The sequence below is a fragment of the Coniosporium apollinis genome, assembly GCF_000281105.1.
Source record: "Coniosporium apollinis CBS 100218 chromosome Unknown supercont1.23, whole genome shotgun sequence".
In the NCBI taxonomy this organism is placed as follows: Eukaryota; Fungi; Ascomycota; class Dothideomycetes; genus Coniosporium; species Coniosporium apollinis.
In genome coordinates, this window is record NW_006913285.1 from 369,272 (window position 1) to 386,278 (window position 17,007).

The window sequence follows — 17,007 nt, forward strand, 5'->3', positions numbered from 1 at the left end:
TTGCGAGTGGACAGGTGGTGTGTGATCTGTCTCCTGATGCGTTTCTCGACTCCGATCGTGCCGTTCAACTGCCAAGTTAATCGGTCGCTTGAGAACACTCCATGGGTCAGCTGGCGCGTGTAGTGTATACGAAGTGTATCACACATGCAATTCTTGTACAGTATCGTCAAGATTACTTCGATATGCGAAAGGCGCATCGCGCACCTATCCACAACCAATGAATCTACTTTTTCAAACCATGCTCCACACCAGCGTCCTGGCCCGGCGGGGCGGGATACCACAGGCACTCCGGATCCTCCCAGTCCTTCGAAAATTCAATGCTTTCAAAGACTGTTCCTGTACTCCCTTCCGTATCAAAGAAGCAAAAGTGGCATTCCCCTCTTCGGCCCTTCCATCGGCCCTCCATAGCAACATCGAACCCACGCGCCTTCATCCTCGCCTGCCGCTCCGCCATCGGCACATTTCCAAGATCAAAAGCTACGTGTTGAATTCCTTCGTTACCCCCGCTCTTTTCGAGGTACTCGGCCATGAGGCTGGGCCCTGAGATTGGCTGCATAATCTCAAAGGTCAAGGCGCCCTGCTTAGCGAAGCACACCTTGAGTTCGAAGGATCCTAGGCCCCCACGGTATTGCTGGGTAGGAACTGTGTCCGAATTGAAGCTGAAGACCTGGAAGGGACCTATACCAAGCTTCAGAAGGCCGTCCATGGTATGCTTGGCCGAAGGCGTTACGATGCATACTTCCATAATGGTGCCGAGGAACGGGCTGGGAATTTGGCTCGTGTTTGAGGATTGCATTAGGAGATTAATGTCAGGGGCTGTCGCGGCTGTAATCTTCGCCTTAACACACGAGGTTATCTACCGCACTTATAGCTACGGTTGTGCTTGAGCGTAATAATAACGCCCGATAAGAAATAGACGTCATTCTGCTACTTCTACCCCGCAGTTGAAAAATAATTGAAGTGCCAAGCCAGCGGGCAAGCGACCTCAAAAAGGCCTAAGGTAAGCTTTAGCTCTACTATTCTACTAAGAGCACCACCATATTAAAGAGAGTATATTCTAAGATAAATACTTATAAATATATATACAATCGTGGAAGTCTCTTTCATGCTTTTAGAAAGCTATTTAATTATATAGCTATGGAATATAGTCTTCTGCAGTGCTTTACTAGCTATTGTAGTGTTGCTGCATATAGCTAATTATCTTTTTACTTGCAAGAAGACTTTGGAGATGAATCACGTAAGCGCACGTAAACTGAACTACGCTTCTACTACGCTTTTTCTTTATATATTTCTACATCTAAAGATTCGCTACAAAAACAAAGTATATTACACTAAATTAAGTCTAAAGCTAATTGAAATAGAAGAAGTTATGCCCTATATCACTACTTTATACCTTGAGAGCTTCATGTATTAAACTATTTGTATTCTAGGTAAAGTTATTTAGCTATGCAAAGAGTAGACTACAATTGATACTAGTAGTTAGACTAATATATATTTGAATAAATTAAATACATTAGCGTTTTATTTTGTAGCTCAAATAGCTCTAAGCTAGATATAGCTAGATCTAATATATTAGAGCTAGATTTAATAGAATATATTTAGCTCTAGTAATTAAATTTCTACTTACTAAGCGACACTAACTATTTTAAGCGATCTATCTATTTTAAACGTCTTAGATATTTTAAATATTCTAAATATCTTAAATATTCTAGATATCTAGAGTGCTTTAAGTATTTTAGCGCGCTTATAAGCTACTTGCAAGCGCTTGTAAGCGCTTAAAGCATCTTAAATATTTTAGACTAAAGCTAATTTTCTAAGCGTCTGAATTTTTTCTAATATAAAACTTTATTTATTAAGTTCAATCTAGCTCTAAGTCTATCTAGCTATTAACTACTATAGTATTATTGTGGGTAAGAGGTTTGAGTATAGACTCAGGTGAGCAGGTCGTGCGTATCTGCGGAGGTGAGATATTAAGATAGGACTATTAAGGCGGCGATAGAATCACGGTAATAGGTTATATAAGGCTAAACAACATATAGAATGAGTGTAGTAATGCTTAATACTATAATATAACTAATACTACTTATATTAGTTATCTAATTAATTAATAATAATCCCTAAATCTCAGCACGCGCACTCTATACTAGCTCCTATATAATAAACCTCCTATACTACTATATACCTCCCTCACCTAGTAGCTATCCCCTAGCTGCTCTAATCCTCTAAATAGTAGTATAGATAGACGCTAAGATCGCTAAAGAATTAGAACCTTAAATTCTACTATTATAACTTACTACTAGTAAGTCCTCTCACTAATAGTGCTGCCGTAACCCCTTACTAGTAAGTCCTCTTACTAATAGCGGTTCGGTTTGCTATAGATCTATTCTAATGCATTTACCTCCTCTATAGTCTTATAGATAGCTTCTTAATCCGCCTTCTTAAGCTTCTATAAAGTAGCGGCTACTAACTCCTTCTCTAAAGCTATTAGAGAAGGTAGGATCTAACCCTTAGACTCTTTAATTATACTAGTAGCACCATTCTTAGGCTAATTAATACTAATAAAAGCACTATCCTTAGGTTATAACTCCCTACTACTAGAACTACCCTTAATAGGACCTATAATACCTCTAGAAACGCCCTCTATAAGCTTACTAATATTACTAGATACACTCTTAATAGGTTTCTTAACACCGCTATCCCTAAATACGCTCTTAATAGGTCCCTTAACACCGCTAGAAACGCCCTCTATAGGTCCACTAGTATTACTAGAGACGCTTTATATAGGCTCCTTAATAGGTCTAGAAGTACTCTCTTAGTGCTCGCCTAAGTCTAAATATAGAGACTATAGATTATTATCCGACGCAGAAGACTCTAATATCTCTTTATTACTAATTATAATAGGCGCGCTTAGATCTAGACCCAGTGTAATTTTAAGAAGAAGCTAATCTATTAACTAACTATATAAGGGATCCGTAGTAGCTAATCGCGTTAGAGGAAGAGGGTTATATAGTTTAAGAATACTAGACTTCTCCCCTATCGCTAGAAAATTTAGACCTTCTATACTAGGTATAGGCACGTCTTTATCGATCTCTTATTAAGTAGGCCCTTCTACTCTAAAAGTCTTACTCTTAGACTACTTATTATTAGAAGAATCCCCCTCTAGAGGCGCCTTATAGGCCCTTAGAATACCGGCCGAAAGGAAATAAGCTATACTTCTAATAATAGCTAGGTTATAATTAGGGGTATCGGATTCCTCTATTAATAGTTTATACTAGGTCGCTACCTCTATAACCTTCTAGGTATTAATATAAACTATCTAGTTACCTTTAAGCTAGTACTTATCTTCTCCTAACTATAGGTACCCCTAGTTAATAAATACATCCCTCCCTATCACCCTAATAAAGAATAGATAGGTAAACTAGACCTCCTCTACTACTTAAAATATAGTATAAGCCACCTAAAACTAGTTAAAGGCCCTTTAGTATCACACGTGAAGGTACTCTTTTTAAGAAGTAGGAGTCCTAAAGAGTTTTATAAGGTTAATAATAACTGCGGTATCTCTCTAGGAGACCCTATCTAATAATGTGTCTAAGACTAGATCTAGACTATATAATACTATATCTAGAACTAAGGTAGTGTTCTAAGACTTAAGGATATTACTATTATTAAAGAATACGGGTATCGCGGATTACTTTTAAATATACGCGACCCTAATATTATCTACATCCCTACTATATATAATTCTAAACTTATCTACCTTCCCTAATCCTTATCGTAGGCGGTCGCTATTATATTCTATACTTAGGTACTAGGGACGGAGATTGTCTAGACTTAAGCCTTAATTCCCGTTAATTAAGGCTTTTGGGATAAAAGGGTATATAATAAATATATAATACCTATTACCGCGCTCGGCGATCTCTAAATAAAGCATCTAAGAGTCCTACTATATAAGCTACTAAGATAGTGAGAATATTATATTTAGTAGGTATAGCTCTCTCTAGGAATTATTAGGGTGTAGGCACTTTTATTAGTACTACTAGTAGCACTAAAGAACCTAATTCCACTCTGCGTGAATATTCTAGTACTAAGAATTAAGAATACTTCTAAGGCTTTTACCCTTATAACCTAACTTAAGGCCCTCTATTACTTAATTATTTAGAAGTATTAGAAACCCGGGTATAGTTCTTTTTAATATAAAATCTAGAAAAATAGGAAATACCTATAATCTTTTAACTCTACAAGTATACTCGTCTTAGAAGTCTATAGTTCTTCTATTAAGAAATATTCTAAACTAGTATATTAATTCTATAACTAGTTGAGAGTTTTAGAGATTAACGTAAGAGATATACTCTATATAGATATAGAGAGTTTTGAGTGGTATATTATTCTATAGCTCTAAAAGCTCGCTAAGTTCCTAAATATAAAAGGCGTAAAGCCCTTTCTTAAAGGGCTTAAAATCGATTGCCTTTTAGAGTTATATCTCGATTATCTAGTTGGCTGGATCCCTATTTAACTTCTTAAGTTTAGGCCTATTTATTAAGTTAAGAAGTTCTATAGGGACTCGCCCTAAATATTAATAGGCTAATATCTCAGCCTCTTTTACCGCCGTAAGCCTATATTCTAGAAGTTCCCCCTTCTACTCTATATCTAGTTAACCTATCTCCTCTATAGCCTTACTCTTCTTCTTACTCTTTTATATAATACTACTACCCGCGCTCTTATAGTCTAGGCCTATAACCTCCTTACTATTTTTTAGTTAGTCCTAGAATCTTATTATGTGTTTCGGTAGTAATAAGTTATGTAACTTACCTCCCTAACACTTCTTACTCTCCTTCTTCAAAGCGGACTATATACCGGCTATAGTAAATAGTAGTAGGAACACTAGACTATCTAGAGCCTTAATAATACCTTATATATTATATTTTATTACCTACCCGCTACTCTAGACCTTAGCGGTTACCTTCTAAGCCGTAATTATACTAGTCTAGTACCTTATTTAGCTTAGCTCCTCGCGTGTAAATTATCTTATAGCCGCTTTCTTAGGGCCTAGCCTAATAGAACGTTATTGAATATAGTTATTAATAGTGTTAATTATATCTTACTTAGAGACTCTATCCTCGATCTATCTCTTAATTATTTATAGCTATTAATAGCTATAATTATATTTCTAGAAGTAGCACTTTGAGCCCTAACTTCTTTATACTCTCTAAATACTAATTTATATACTCTTAGACGTCTTTTAAATAGTCTATTATAGAGGACTACTTCCTCTTAAAGGTAGGCGTAGACCCTTTTTACTCTTTTTCCTACAAGTAGCCCACTAAGACTAGTATTACCGAATATAGCTTATCTTTAAGGATATCTAATACCTTAGATCCTAACTAAATAAAGGGATCGATCTTATAGGCCACTAGGTATTATTTATTTAGAGGTAGTAGGAGGAACTTACTAATAAACACATCCTTCTAGCCTATAATATCTATAAGATAGCTTATATTCTAAACTCGCTACAAGCTAAGGTCTTTAAAAGGTAGGTTATTCTCTTAGAGCTTAATATTAGCATTGCGGATAGCTTAATTAAGGTCCGGGTTTTAGCTTATTATAAGTATAAGGCTCTATAAACGTCTAGAGTGTTCCGTTTTAGCTATCTCTAACTATTTAATACTAAATAGCCGTGCAGCTTACTTTACTAGTATACCTATTATCTTACTTAGCGAGGGTGTCTCTTTAGTATAGAAAGTAGGGCCCGATCTTAATAGTAGCGCGAATATTAGGGTAGGTGTAGAAGTAGAAGGTATAGATCTATATCGTGCGGTAGTAATAGGAGTAAAGAATCTATGAACCTCTTGCGGAGTATCTTCCTTAGATAGTACTAATTGCCTCTTCTTAGATGTTACTAGAACCGGCGGAGCTATTAAACTATAGTGTAGGGATATAGACTTATCTAGTCTATTACTTATAGATATCTTTACATATAAAAAAAGGTATATAATCGTGTATATATATATAAAGCCGACTTAAAGAAGAAACGAACGTGCTTAATTCTTCTAAAGACTTAGAAGAATAATAGAAAGGATTTTAAGCGCGTTATTATAGTATTATCTTTCGCGTTTATTATATTATTACCGCGTGAACAATCTTTTATATATAACGCCCCTTAATCTAAATTAAGTCTAAATAGGACTAGCGCTACCTCTAAATACTTAAAACTAATAAAACTTTATAAAGTTAATAAAATAAGATAGAAATTAAAAGAAAATAATATAGAAGCTTTCAGCGTGTTATTTAAAGTATATAAAATAAATATAAAGAGTCGATAAAGTAGGAAGAGTCCCTACTAAAGCTATAGAAGTTACTTAACCCTACTACTCCTAATATAATATTATGCGCGCGAGTGTAGGCAACTTAGTAAAAAGCGGCCGCTTTATAAAAGAAAGTAGAATAATTAGAGCTAATAAAAGGAATTAAGTTTAGTAAGCGTATCTAATATGTGGTGAAACCGGGTAGTGTTATTAATAAAAGAGCGGTTTAGTAATATAAAAAAGCCGGTAGACTACTAGCTAAACTAATATAGAACTAAGACTCTAAAGCGCCCTTATATAAATAAGTTTAACTACTGAAGAAGATAAGTTATATTTAGCTTCCTAAGACTAAAGAAGAAGAGGAAGGTGTTAAATAAAGAGATTAAGGCATTTTCTAACTACGGAGTATTATGAAAGAGTCGATACTATCGAAAGTAATAGGTTTTATAAATAAAACCGGTAAGCGCTTATGTAGAACCTTAAGGAGTAGGAAGTAAGTGTATTTAAGGTGGTGAGGTAGAAGGTAAGACTATAAAAGATTCGCGGCTTTAGTAGAACTAAGTTTCCACGCGTTCTTTAACTAGTTAAACTCTAACTATTAAGTAGCTAAAGATAGGTATTAACTATATTAAATCTTTATTCTTATAATAAATAGAAGTTATAGGCTTTATAGTAGAGACGTAATACCTTATCTTTATTCTATTAATAGTATCTTTATTAGAAGACTTTCCTAAATACTAAGTATTATCCCTCTCTTACCTAGATAACTATCCTCTAGTTATTAGACTTAGTTAATAAACCGCCTCTCTTACTAAGAAACGCACCTCTAGAGTGCTTAAAGTAAAGGAAAGCTCGCTTTCCTTACCTAGAAAGTGATTTTAGGGTAGTCTTAGATTTAATAACCTTAATTCTTAGACTCTCTAATAAGTACCTCCTCTTACCTCTTTAGATGTTAACTATAGTCTTCCCTTCCCTTAAAGGGGGTTCTTTAAAGTTTTTTTCTAACTAGGTTTAGATTCTCTTTTATCGAATATAACTTCCCGTTTAAGATCTCGAAATAAGATATAGTTTCCTTAAAGTAGTTCTAGTACGTCCCCTCTAACCCTTCTTTTTAATACTAAGTATAGCTATAGCTAGCCACTCTAGTTTACCGGATATCCTCTAGTAGCAGCCTATAAAAGAGCTTCTACTTCCTTCCTTCCTCCCTCTTCCTTTTATTACTAGTAGATAGATGGGTAACTTATAGTGTCTATCCACCATACTAACCCCTCTAGTAATAGCTAGAGAGAGTAATAGTAAAGATAGAACTAGATTCTAAAAGCTAATAGAGTAGAAGACCCTATAGTAGTAGACTATCCACGACGCTAACCTAATCTATAGAGTAAAAGACTATATAGATAGTAACTTATTTACTATACCGCTTTAGCCTATAGAGCGGAAAGCTATATAGTAGTAGCCTATTTATATTACTAATCTAGCCTATAAAGTAAAAGACTATATAGCGCTTCTATCTTAAAGGTAGCGCCTCTATACTTATAAGAAGTGGTATAGACTACTGCCGTGCCTAAGTTCTTCCTAAATATTAGATATAGAGAGGGTAATAGTGAAGACGGAACCGGATTTCAAAAGCTAATAGAGAAGCTAAAGAAACCTAAGGAACTAGATAGTAAGTACTAATCTACTATAAACCCTAACCGGAACTTAACTCTACTACTTTGGACTTAATAGAAATAAGCTACTTATACACTAACTTAAAGCACCCTCTATACTACTAAAGGGTGAGGTAGAAGTACTCCCAACTAGCTATAAGCTCTATACTAGCTTTATCACGTCTAGATCATCTATCTAGCCTCCTATAATAGTAAGAATATAAACGCTCGGAAACTCTAATGCGGACGCCTATTTTTAGGTAAGAAGAAAACTCATAAATTAAATAAAAGCCTTATAGTAGTAGGTAAGCGAAATAGAAAGAGAAAACGTAAATATAGGTAAGTAAAAACTTAGTAAAAGGAGCTTATAAGAATTATAATTTCTACCTACTTCTTATCTTCCTCTCTACTTAGAGTCTAATCCGTTAATTATTTCCGTATAAGACTATAAGTGTTAAGAAATAACTACCTTAGGTAATATAGCGTAATACTATATTACTATCTATATAGACCGCGCGCGATATTAGATAACCACCTAAAGTAATAGAGTATATCGGTTCCGTAATACTCGGTTAATTACTTTCTAAATAATAGGCTTAATACTATTCTTTAACGATTTGTCTAGATCTATTACCCTAGATAATAATAGTAGATTAGGCGGATCCGTTTCATCTTCTCCCTCTAACGGAATATTTAGAAGGATAGGTTCTTCACCTTCTAGTATAAAGCGTATATAAAAACACTTTAATTAGTTACCTAGCTTTATATCTTTAAATACTATTCTATTAAGTTCCTTAATTATATATATTTCCTAGTTAGCGGAAGCGGAGCGAATATAGTAAGAACCCTTCTACTAAAAGTTAAGCTTCTTATAGTATACCTTATTAAGTTATGTATTATAGAGAAGAACTAGCTTACCTATATTAAATGTATTCTAGCGTAGGCGCTAATAGTTATTAAAATACTCCTTATTCTACTCTTAGTAATAGCACACGCTTAAAAGGGCCTCGCTTATATCCGCGTCGCGCTACTCTAACTACTAAGCTTATAATATAAGAAGATCTGTAGTTATTCGGATATTCTCCTATAGTAAGATTTACTAGGTTGGGAGTTCTATCTCGATTAGTAAGATATAGTCGTTCCTATACACGACTTATACTAGTATTATATTAGTAGTAGTCTATATAGTAGTGCGGTTAGTCTAGAGAATAGCTAGTAGGTAATAAGTCTATTTTCCCGTAGACCCATTTATTATCTTTACTAAAGCGTCTATTCTAGGTTTATATCCCCTTTTAACCATCCTATGTACTTAAGGGTAGTAGGTAGAGACCTTAACCCACTTTATACTATATTAGTCTAGTAATTCGATTAACTCTCCTTAGTTTTCCAGGCCTCTATCGATAATTAGCTTTCTAAAACCGCTATAGTAGTAGAGGATGTCATCTTAAACGAACCGCGTGATAGACTCTAAATTATTAGCTATTAATACTTAATCTTTAACCTATCCCGAGACATTCTTATAAGTGAGAACTAGGTAATACTTACTATCCGTGGTGGGTATATATACTATATCTAACGCCCACTTTTTATATAGCGTGGAGGTCTAGATTAGATATAAGGCTTTCTTCTTATAGCTTAAGGCTCGCATCTAGTACTACTTATAAGTCTTAATATAACGTTTAACGTCCTAGTAAAGATTATTCTAATAGTATCGGTCCGTAATTCTCTAGTAAGTGCTCTCTTTTCCTTAGTACCCTAACTTTTTGTAGTAGCTTTATAGAATCTCTTAATAGTACTCTTTAGAATTAACTACTCTTCGGAGTGGTATATTCTTTAAAGCTCTTTAAAATAGGTGCCTATCTCTTATAAGATACTTTAAGGCGCGCTTTTTAAATTGAGAAAAGTCTACTACTAGAATACTTAAAGGTCGCCTAAGAGTTAAAAGGTATTTAGTAATAATCTAAAAGTCCTCTAAATATTTAGGTTCTAGCGGAAGTTTCTTATTATTCTTAATAGTCGCGTAACTAACCGAAATTATAGAGAGTTCTATATTAATAAAATTATTAATATTTTCGGTATCCTATAGAGGGTCGTTCTTACTTAGTAGCCTCCGCAAGAGAGTATCTACTACTATATTCTTTATACTCGGAATATGTTAAACTTCGAACTCCTATAACTAAATCTAGATAAGCTACCTAGTTATTAGTACTTCTAGTAAGTCGGACACCGCGTGATTAAGTTATATAACTAGTGTATTAGTATCTATCTCTATAGTAAACTTCGCCCTATAGAGCTAGACCTAAAGCTTCTTAAGAGTATAAAATAGCCCTTAATACTCTAACTTACTAGCGTCGTACTTTTACTCCTATTTAGACTAGAGACCGCTTTTATACTAATATAGATACCTTCTACGTTTTTCGCTAAGTTATATAAGATTGCCTCCCTATTCTTTCCTACTTATATTAACTATAAGGATAATCTCTCCTACTTTTTCTAAGTAATCTAGTTTAACTAGTGTAGGCGCTATTATTAGGGTGTTCTTTAGCACTTTTATCGCTTCCTTCTATTCTCTTCCCTACTTAAATTCCTAGTTAGACTAGAATAATCGGAAGATTGGCTCCGTAATAAGAGTAAACTTAATAACCTATACCCTATAGTAAGTGTAAATGCTTATAAACGCTCTAGCCTAATAGAGGTTCTTATATAGTAGCTAGTTAATAATCTTTATAATCTTCTTATTAACCGAATATTGTCCTATAGCGTCGTAAAGAAACCTAATAATCTTAATTAATACTATATAGAACTATGACTTTTCCCTAGAGATAGTATAACTAGCGCGCTTAAGGTCTATAAGGATACTATTAAGCTACTATATATACTTAAGGATAAACTAACGAATTCTAGTAATAACCTTCTTATTATTATACGTAGTCGTCGCGCCTTTAACGGCGATGTTATTAAGAAAGGGGAGACCCTTCTTCGGAAGATAATCTTAGAGAATCTTTATTACGATTCTTATAAACTATATAACTAAATTCGTGGCTCCCTAGATAAGAGTAGTTTATTAAAGTAGCCTAAAAGGGGTTATAAAGGTAGTAAGATTGCGGTATATCTCATCTAAAGGAATCTAGTTATATTTAGAGAAAAAGTCAATTATACTTATAATTACACACCCTATAAACTATTCTAAGAACTTATCTAGGTTTAGAGGTATATTTACATCCTAAATTATAACCGCGTTAATATTCTACGCGGCGTTAACTAGCTAACACTTCCTATTTTTCTTTTTAACTAAGAACTATAGGTTATAATAAGGACTATAGCTAGGTTCTAGTAGACTATTCTTAAGTTATTCCTTTAGCATTATTGTCACCTTCTTATTTAGTGCCTTAGGTACTAGAAAGCTCTTTACCTACTAGGTATTATATAGAATAGTGCGTATTATTTAGGGAGAGGTAACATCTAGGTTTAGTTAACTAATCTTAGAAAACATCTAGGTAAAAGCCGCCTCTTAGTTTATAACTATTACTTTAAAAAGCTCCCGCTCTTTTAGCTAAAGTTCTTCTCTAACTACTATTACTTTTAAGCGCTTAGGCGTTACTCTACATCTAACTAGTAGATTTATAAAGTATAGCTTAACCTAATAATTATATAGCCCTTTTAGACAAAGGTGACTGTAAAGACTCGCTCTTTTAAGGGCTTTTTATTTCTAGTTAAGAGAGCCTCTAGGCTTAGACTTATTAGACTCTAAAGAGTCTACCGGGCGAATCTTATCTACCTTTTACTTATAAAGTGTTAAGACATGTAACTAGTTCTAGTATACCCCTATTCTCTAGCGGTATAACTCCTATTTAAGGGCAGCATTATTAAATTTCTTTAAGAATCGCGTTATTAAAGCGAGTTTAATACTATTTACCGTAAGTAATAAGGTTTAATATAGGTGTTCCTAAATTGCGAGTTAGAATACTCAGAATACTTAAATATAGGAGTTAGCCCCTTAATTCGGATTAACTCTAAAGTGGTTAGCGCGGCCGGTAAAACTCTAGTTCCCCTTAAAACATTTACCTAAAATCTTAAACTCTAAACTCCGAAAATTATTAATAAGACGAAAAGACTACCCTCTTACTAAAGCGTTATATGCTAGTGTAAAATCTAATATAAAAATATAGCTAGCTACTATCTCGCTTACTCTTTTAAAGATACTAACCCTATAAGGTGGGTTGTTCAATTTGGAATCTCTTCTATATAGCTTATAATAAACCTCGCCTTACGTAAGCTATTAATAGAGGTAATCTAGCACTATATCTCGCTACTTAGGAAGTACTAAATTAATACTAACTTATAGTAATAGAAAGGCACCCCTAGAATAATATCCTAAGATATATTCTTTACCACTAAGAACGGAGTATTAATAGTTACTCTATTAGCCCAAATAGGCGCGTTAGTAATAATTCTAAGGAGCTCTACCTTCTTATTATTTACTACAACTAGTTGATGACTATATATATACTTAGGGAGACTATTAATAATAAGACCAGCTTTCTTAGTATACCTCTCCCTTATAAGGTTAACTTTAGCTCTAGTGTCTAGAAGGGCGGTTGAGAATACTACGCCTTAGTAATCTCCTATAAAGATAGGAATAAGAGGACACTTATAGTAGTACTTTCGTTGCCCTTAGTAGACTTCTTATTCTACAAGCTCCTCTATAGTGAAGGACTAGATATAACTAATATAGAACGCTCCCCTTAAAGCTTCCTACTTATTAGTAGACCGTATAAGCTTCCCCTTAAGGTTCTTAACTTTATCCTTAGGGACTACTCCTATTAAGAGCTTTTGGACCTTAGGTATTCCCGCGAGCAGTTAACTAAGAGAAAGTATAATCTTTTACTTTATAATTAGCTCTACTATTTCCTTTAGAAGCTAGTTATCGGTTAATAGTCTCTATACTTTAATAACCTTTACTCGCTCCGTCTTAGTATCCTTCTTCCTAGTTATAAGCTTAGTTATAGGTACCTCTACTATAGTCGCGTCGTTTATTAGCTTAATCTCCTATATCTATAGCTCTAGTTCTACTATTTAAGAAGTTTACCGGTTTAGTAGTAGCTGCAATAGTAAGATAGCGGTTTTATTATAAGGAAAGTATTCTCTATTATGTATTTCTTTTTAGTCTAGGTTTAGTAACCCTTATATTACTATTAATAATAGTAGGGCGGTTGTTAAACCCTTAGCTCTAAGCTTCTCGCATACCTCTATAGTATCTCTCTTAACGTCTAACGCTTCCTTAAGTAGCTACGTTAACACCCTATCTAGACTCTATAGAGTAGGCTCTATACTCGCTACTAATAAGTTCTTCCTCTTAGTACTCTAGTAACTTCGGGCTAATCTCTTTTTTATTACTCTCTAAATTATTCTAGCTAGGTTCTAAGAGAGTAATTAAAGAAGTGGATATTTTTATACCTTTTATCACGAAGTGCTGTTCTAGCGCCTCTAGCTTATTCTCTCTTAGTAAATAAATTAGCTGTCTAGGATTCTCGTGGGTGCCTTTAATAATCTAGTTTCCTTTTATATAGTAGTATTCTTTCTTAACTATCTCTAATAGTTGCCCGTAGTTGAGGTAGAAGTTGTGCTATTTCCTACAACCCCTCTAGTAGTAAAATGAATTTATAGGTCGCTAGCTTATAGGAGGTACTCCTAAACCCTAATTAGTATAGGAAGTATTATTCCTAAACGTATACTAGTTTTAAGAAGGAGGCTAACTAGAATAGTTTATAGAACGAGGACGGAAGGCTTCCACCTTCCTCTAAAAAGCTACGAACTTCTAGCTATTATAATATATATTTCTATATTAAGGTATCTATATTATTAGACTACTAACACTAGCTTAATTAAGACCTATTATAGTAAACTATTATACTAGATTATTAATCTCACTCTTATAAATAGGCGGGGGCGCCTCCTAAACTATAGAGATAGCTAGTATTACTAGCTAAGTAGTTTATAAAAGAGTATAACCTTAGCCTAAAGTTACTACTATTAGAAGAAATATAAGAGCTTCGGGAAATGAAATATTCTTAACCTTTATAGTCTTTACATTCTAAGCTCTATTAATTAAATACTTAAGAGTATCTAGTAAATTAACTACTCCTAATTACTTAAACGCCTAGGAGGACTCTTTAATAAAAATTAACTTATCGACCTCCTCTATTAACTACTTAAATTAAAAGGATAATAGGTTATAAGTTACAAACTTATACTATATAAAGAGAGTTTTCTAGGTCTTAATAGGTAGCTTTTAAAGAAATTAAGTATATTATAAGTATTAATCGAGTACTCTATTCTTAACGTATTTCTAGGATATAATAATATACTTATAGGTAAAGACTTTAAGGTCGATAACCTTAGTCTTATATTTAGAAAGCTATTTAATAAAGAAAGGTTAGATTCTAATACACTACGTAGAGTTATTATTATAAAACTCTAGCTTAATACGCTCTTTAAGTTTAGCCTAATCCTTATTCTTTCACTCCTCTATCCTCTTAATAGTGGCTTATAGCCACTTAGTGTAAAAGTCTAAAAGCCTGGAAGCTCGCTTCCTATTAGTAAGATAGTAGTCCCTTATAGCAGCCTTATACTAATAAAGCTAGTAAGTAGCATTAATACTATTAAATAGAGGAAGTTCTAAGGAACCTATTATAGGTATTAGCATTTTTAGGGCTATTAGGCGAGATTCGAAATGAGATATAAGCTAATCTACCGCACTTCTTATATTAGAGGGGAACCCTATAAAAGGAGCTCCGCCTATAGGAATAGCTATAGGCTTTAGAGCTTCTCTAGAAGAGGGTATAGATAGAGGAGTATTCTCGTTATTACTATTTAACGAGCTAGTAGCACCTCTAGCTATATAGGCTTAAGCGGTACTAAGTCCAAAAGACAGAGTAGATATTTAAGGGGATAAAGAATATATTAAATCAAAAGTCCTAATAAGAGTAAATAGAAATCCTTTAAAAGCAAGTAGTATAATAGTAAATAGTACTTAAAAGCTTCTAACGAGAATACAGCACTAATTCCTTATAAGAGAAGAATCCTATAGATACTCGCCGGCTATCTTATAGTAACCCCTATAGCTTTACTCTTATTTACTACTTTCTAGATCTTAGAGACGTCTCCTACTAGTCGGAGTTTCATTCTAGCTAGAATACAACCCTATTCTTTTGCGGTAGCGGATCTAAACCATCCGGAACTTCCTTATAGCTATACTCGAAATAGATATACAATAATCTTACTAAAGGAGTAGTTCCTAGCTCTTCCTACTAGATACCGTTTTTCTAACCGCGCGTCCTATTATCCTAAACTATCTATACCCTTTATAGCTACATAAGTCTCTTTCAGACCTCTATTTAGTAATTACGCCCGAGTCCGCGTATTAATATTAGTTACCCTAATCTAAACCGAACCTTTTTAAGGTTAATTTAATGCCTACATTATAATACTAAGTTAAGGGGGTCCTCTCTCTAACTATAGTCTTAGCGCGTTAATACTCCGCACCTAGTAGAGTCTTTAGGATCCTTAACATTATTATAATACTAAGTTAAGGGAGTTCTCTCTCTAACTATTATTCTAATTATCGATACTCTATATCTAGTAGAGTCCTTAGAGTCCTTAATATTATCGTGACACCGAGTTAAGGGAGTTATCTCCCTAACTATCTATTACAACCTTATAGAATAAGACCGGCGCTGCTAGTATAAGGCTAAATAATAGCTAGCACAAGCTAGCCACTATGTAACTACTAGCCACTACTAGTAGAAAGGACCACGTGACCGGGGATAGATAGTAGGGCTAGTAGAGAATAGTAGTGCTAGCACTACTAGCTATAGCTAGCTATAAATAGTACTAGGTAGTATATAGAAGATACCATTCTCGTTTATTAGACTAGTGTGCTTAATTTAAATAAGAATCTAGTATTCTTTATAACTTAATCTAATCTCACTACGTGATATTAATTCTCACCTTATTAACTATATCTTAGCACTATTCCCTATCTCCTTAATTAGGACCCTAACTATTATAGTAACCTTTAATATCTCGTAATAGCACCTTATTACACTATCGTTCTGCTCGTTAATGCTCTATACCTAGTAGAGTCCTTAGAGTTCTTAACGTTATCGTGATACCGAGTTAAGGGAGTTCTCTCCCTAACCATCATCCTACTCGTCGATGCTCTATACCTAGTAGAGTCCTTAACATTAGTAGTTCCTTACTATAATACATCTATAGCCTATATACCATCCTTAATATGAATTCTAATCCTTATAATAGCTCTTAACCGCGAATTACACACCCGTGTATTACCTTATAAAATCCCCTAGTATAGTTACTAAAATATCGTGGGTAAGGGGTTTAAGTATAGACTTAAGTAAGTAGGTCGTGCGCGTCTGCGGAGGTAAGATATTAAGGTAGAACTATTAAGGCGGCGATAGGATCACGGTAATAGGTTATATAAGGCTGAACAACATATAGAATGAGTGTAGTAATGCTTAATACTATAATACAACTAATGCTACTTATATTAGTTGTCTAATCGATTAATAATAATTCTTAAACCTTAGCATGCGCACTCTATACTAGCTTCCACGTAATAAACCTCCTGCACTACTATAGTATATAGAGCTAGCTCTAGTATATATTAATAGAACTTTCCAAAAAAAATAAGTTTAAACTAGCTAACTTTTAGAAATATAGATATTTTACTTCTACTAGCTAGAGAATAAAAATTAAGTAATAAAATACACTATAAAACTTTTGAAACTAAGCTATTTACTAGATAGCTTAGTAGCTCTAAGTATTCTCAGTATTCTAATAAGTATAAGAAGCTTAAGTATATAGAGTATTTAGAGCTAGATCTAATAAATTAAATTTATTTCTAAGCTAGATTAATTAGATTTAGCTATATCTAGTTTAGAGCTAGTCGAGCTACAAAATAAAATACTTATATAGAACAGTACTTAGAGATTAGTATAGCTTATTTAGTATAGGTTAAAAAATCTCTCTCTATA

General features: G+C 33.8%; 1 protein-coding gene across 1 annotated transcript; it reads right to left on the reverse strand.

Moving 5' to 3' along the window:
- Window positions 1-223: 223 nt before the first annotated feature.
- Window positions 224-796, reverse strand: W97_05091 (uncharacterized protein; the record flags this gene model as incomplete). Its single annotated transcript, XM_007782976.1, has 1 exon — window positions 224-796. The coding sequence occupies one exon, from the start codon at window positions 794-796 to the stop codon at window positions 224-226; it is 573 nt and encodes a 190-aa protein (XP_007781166.1).
- Between the last annotated feature and the right edge of the window lie 16,211 nt (window positions 797-17,007).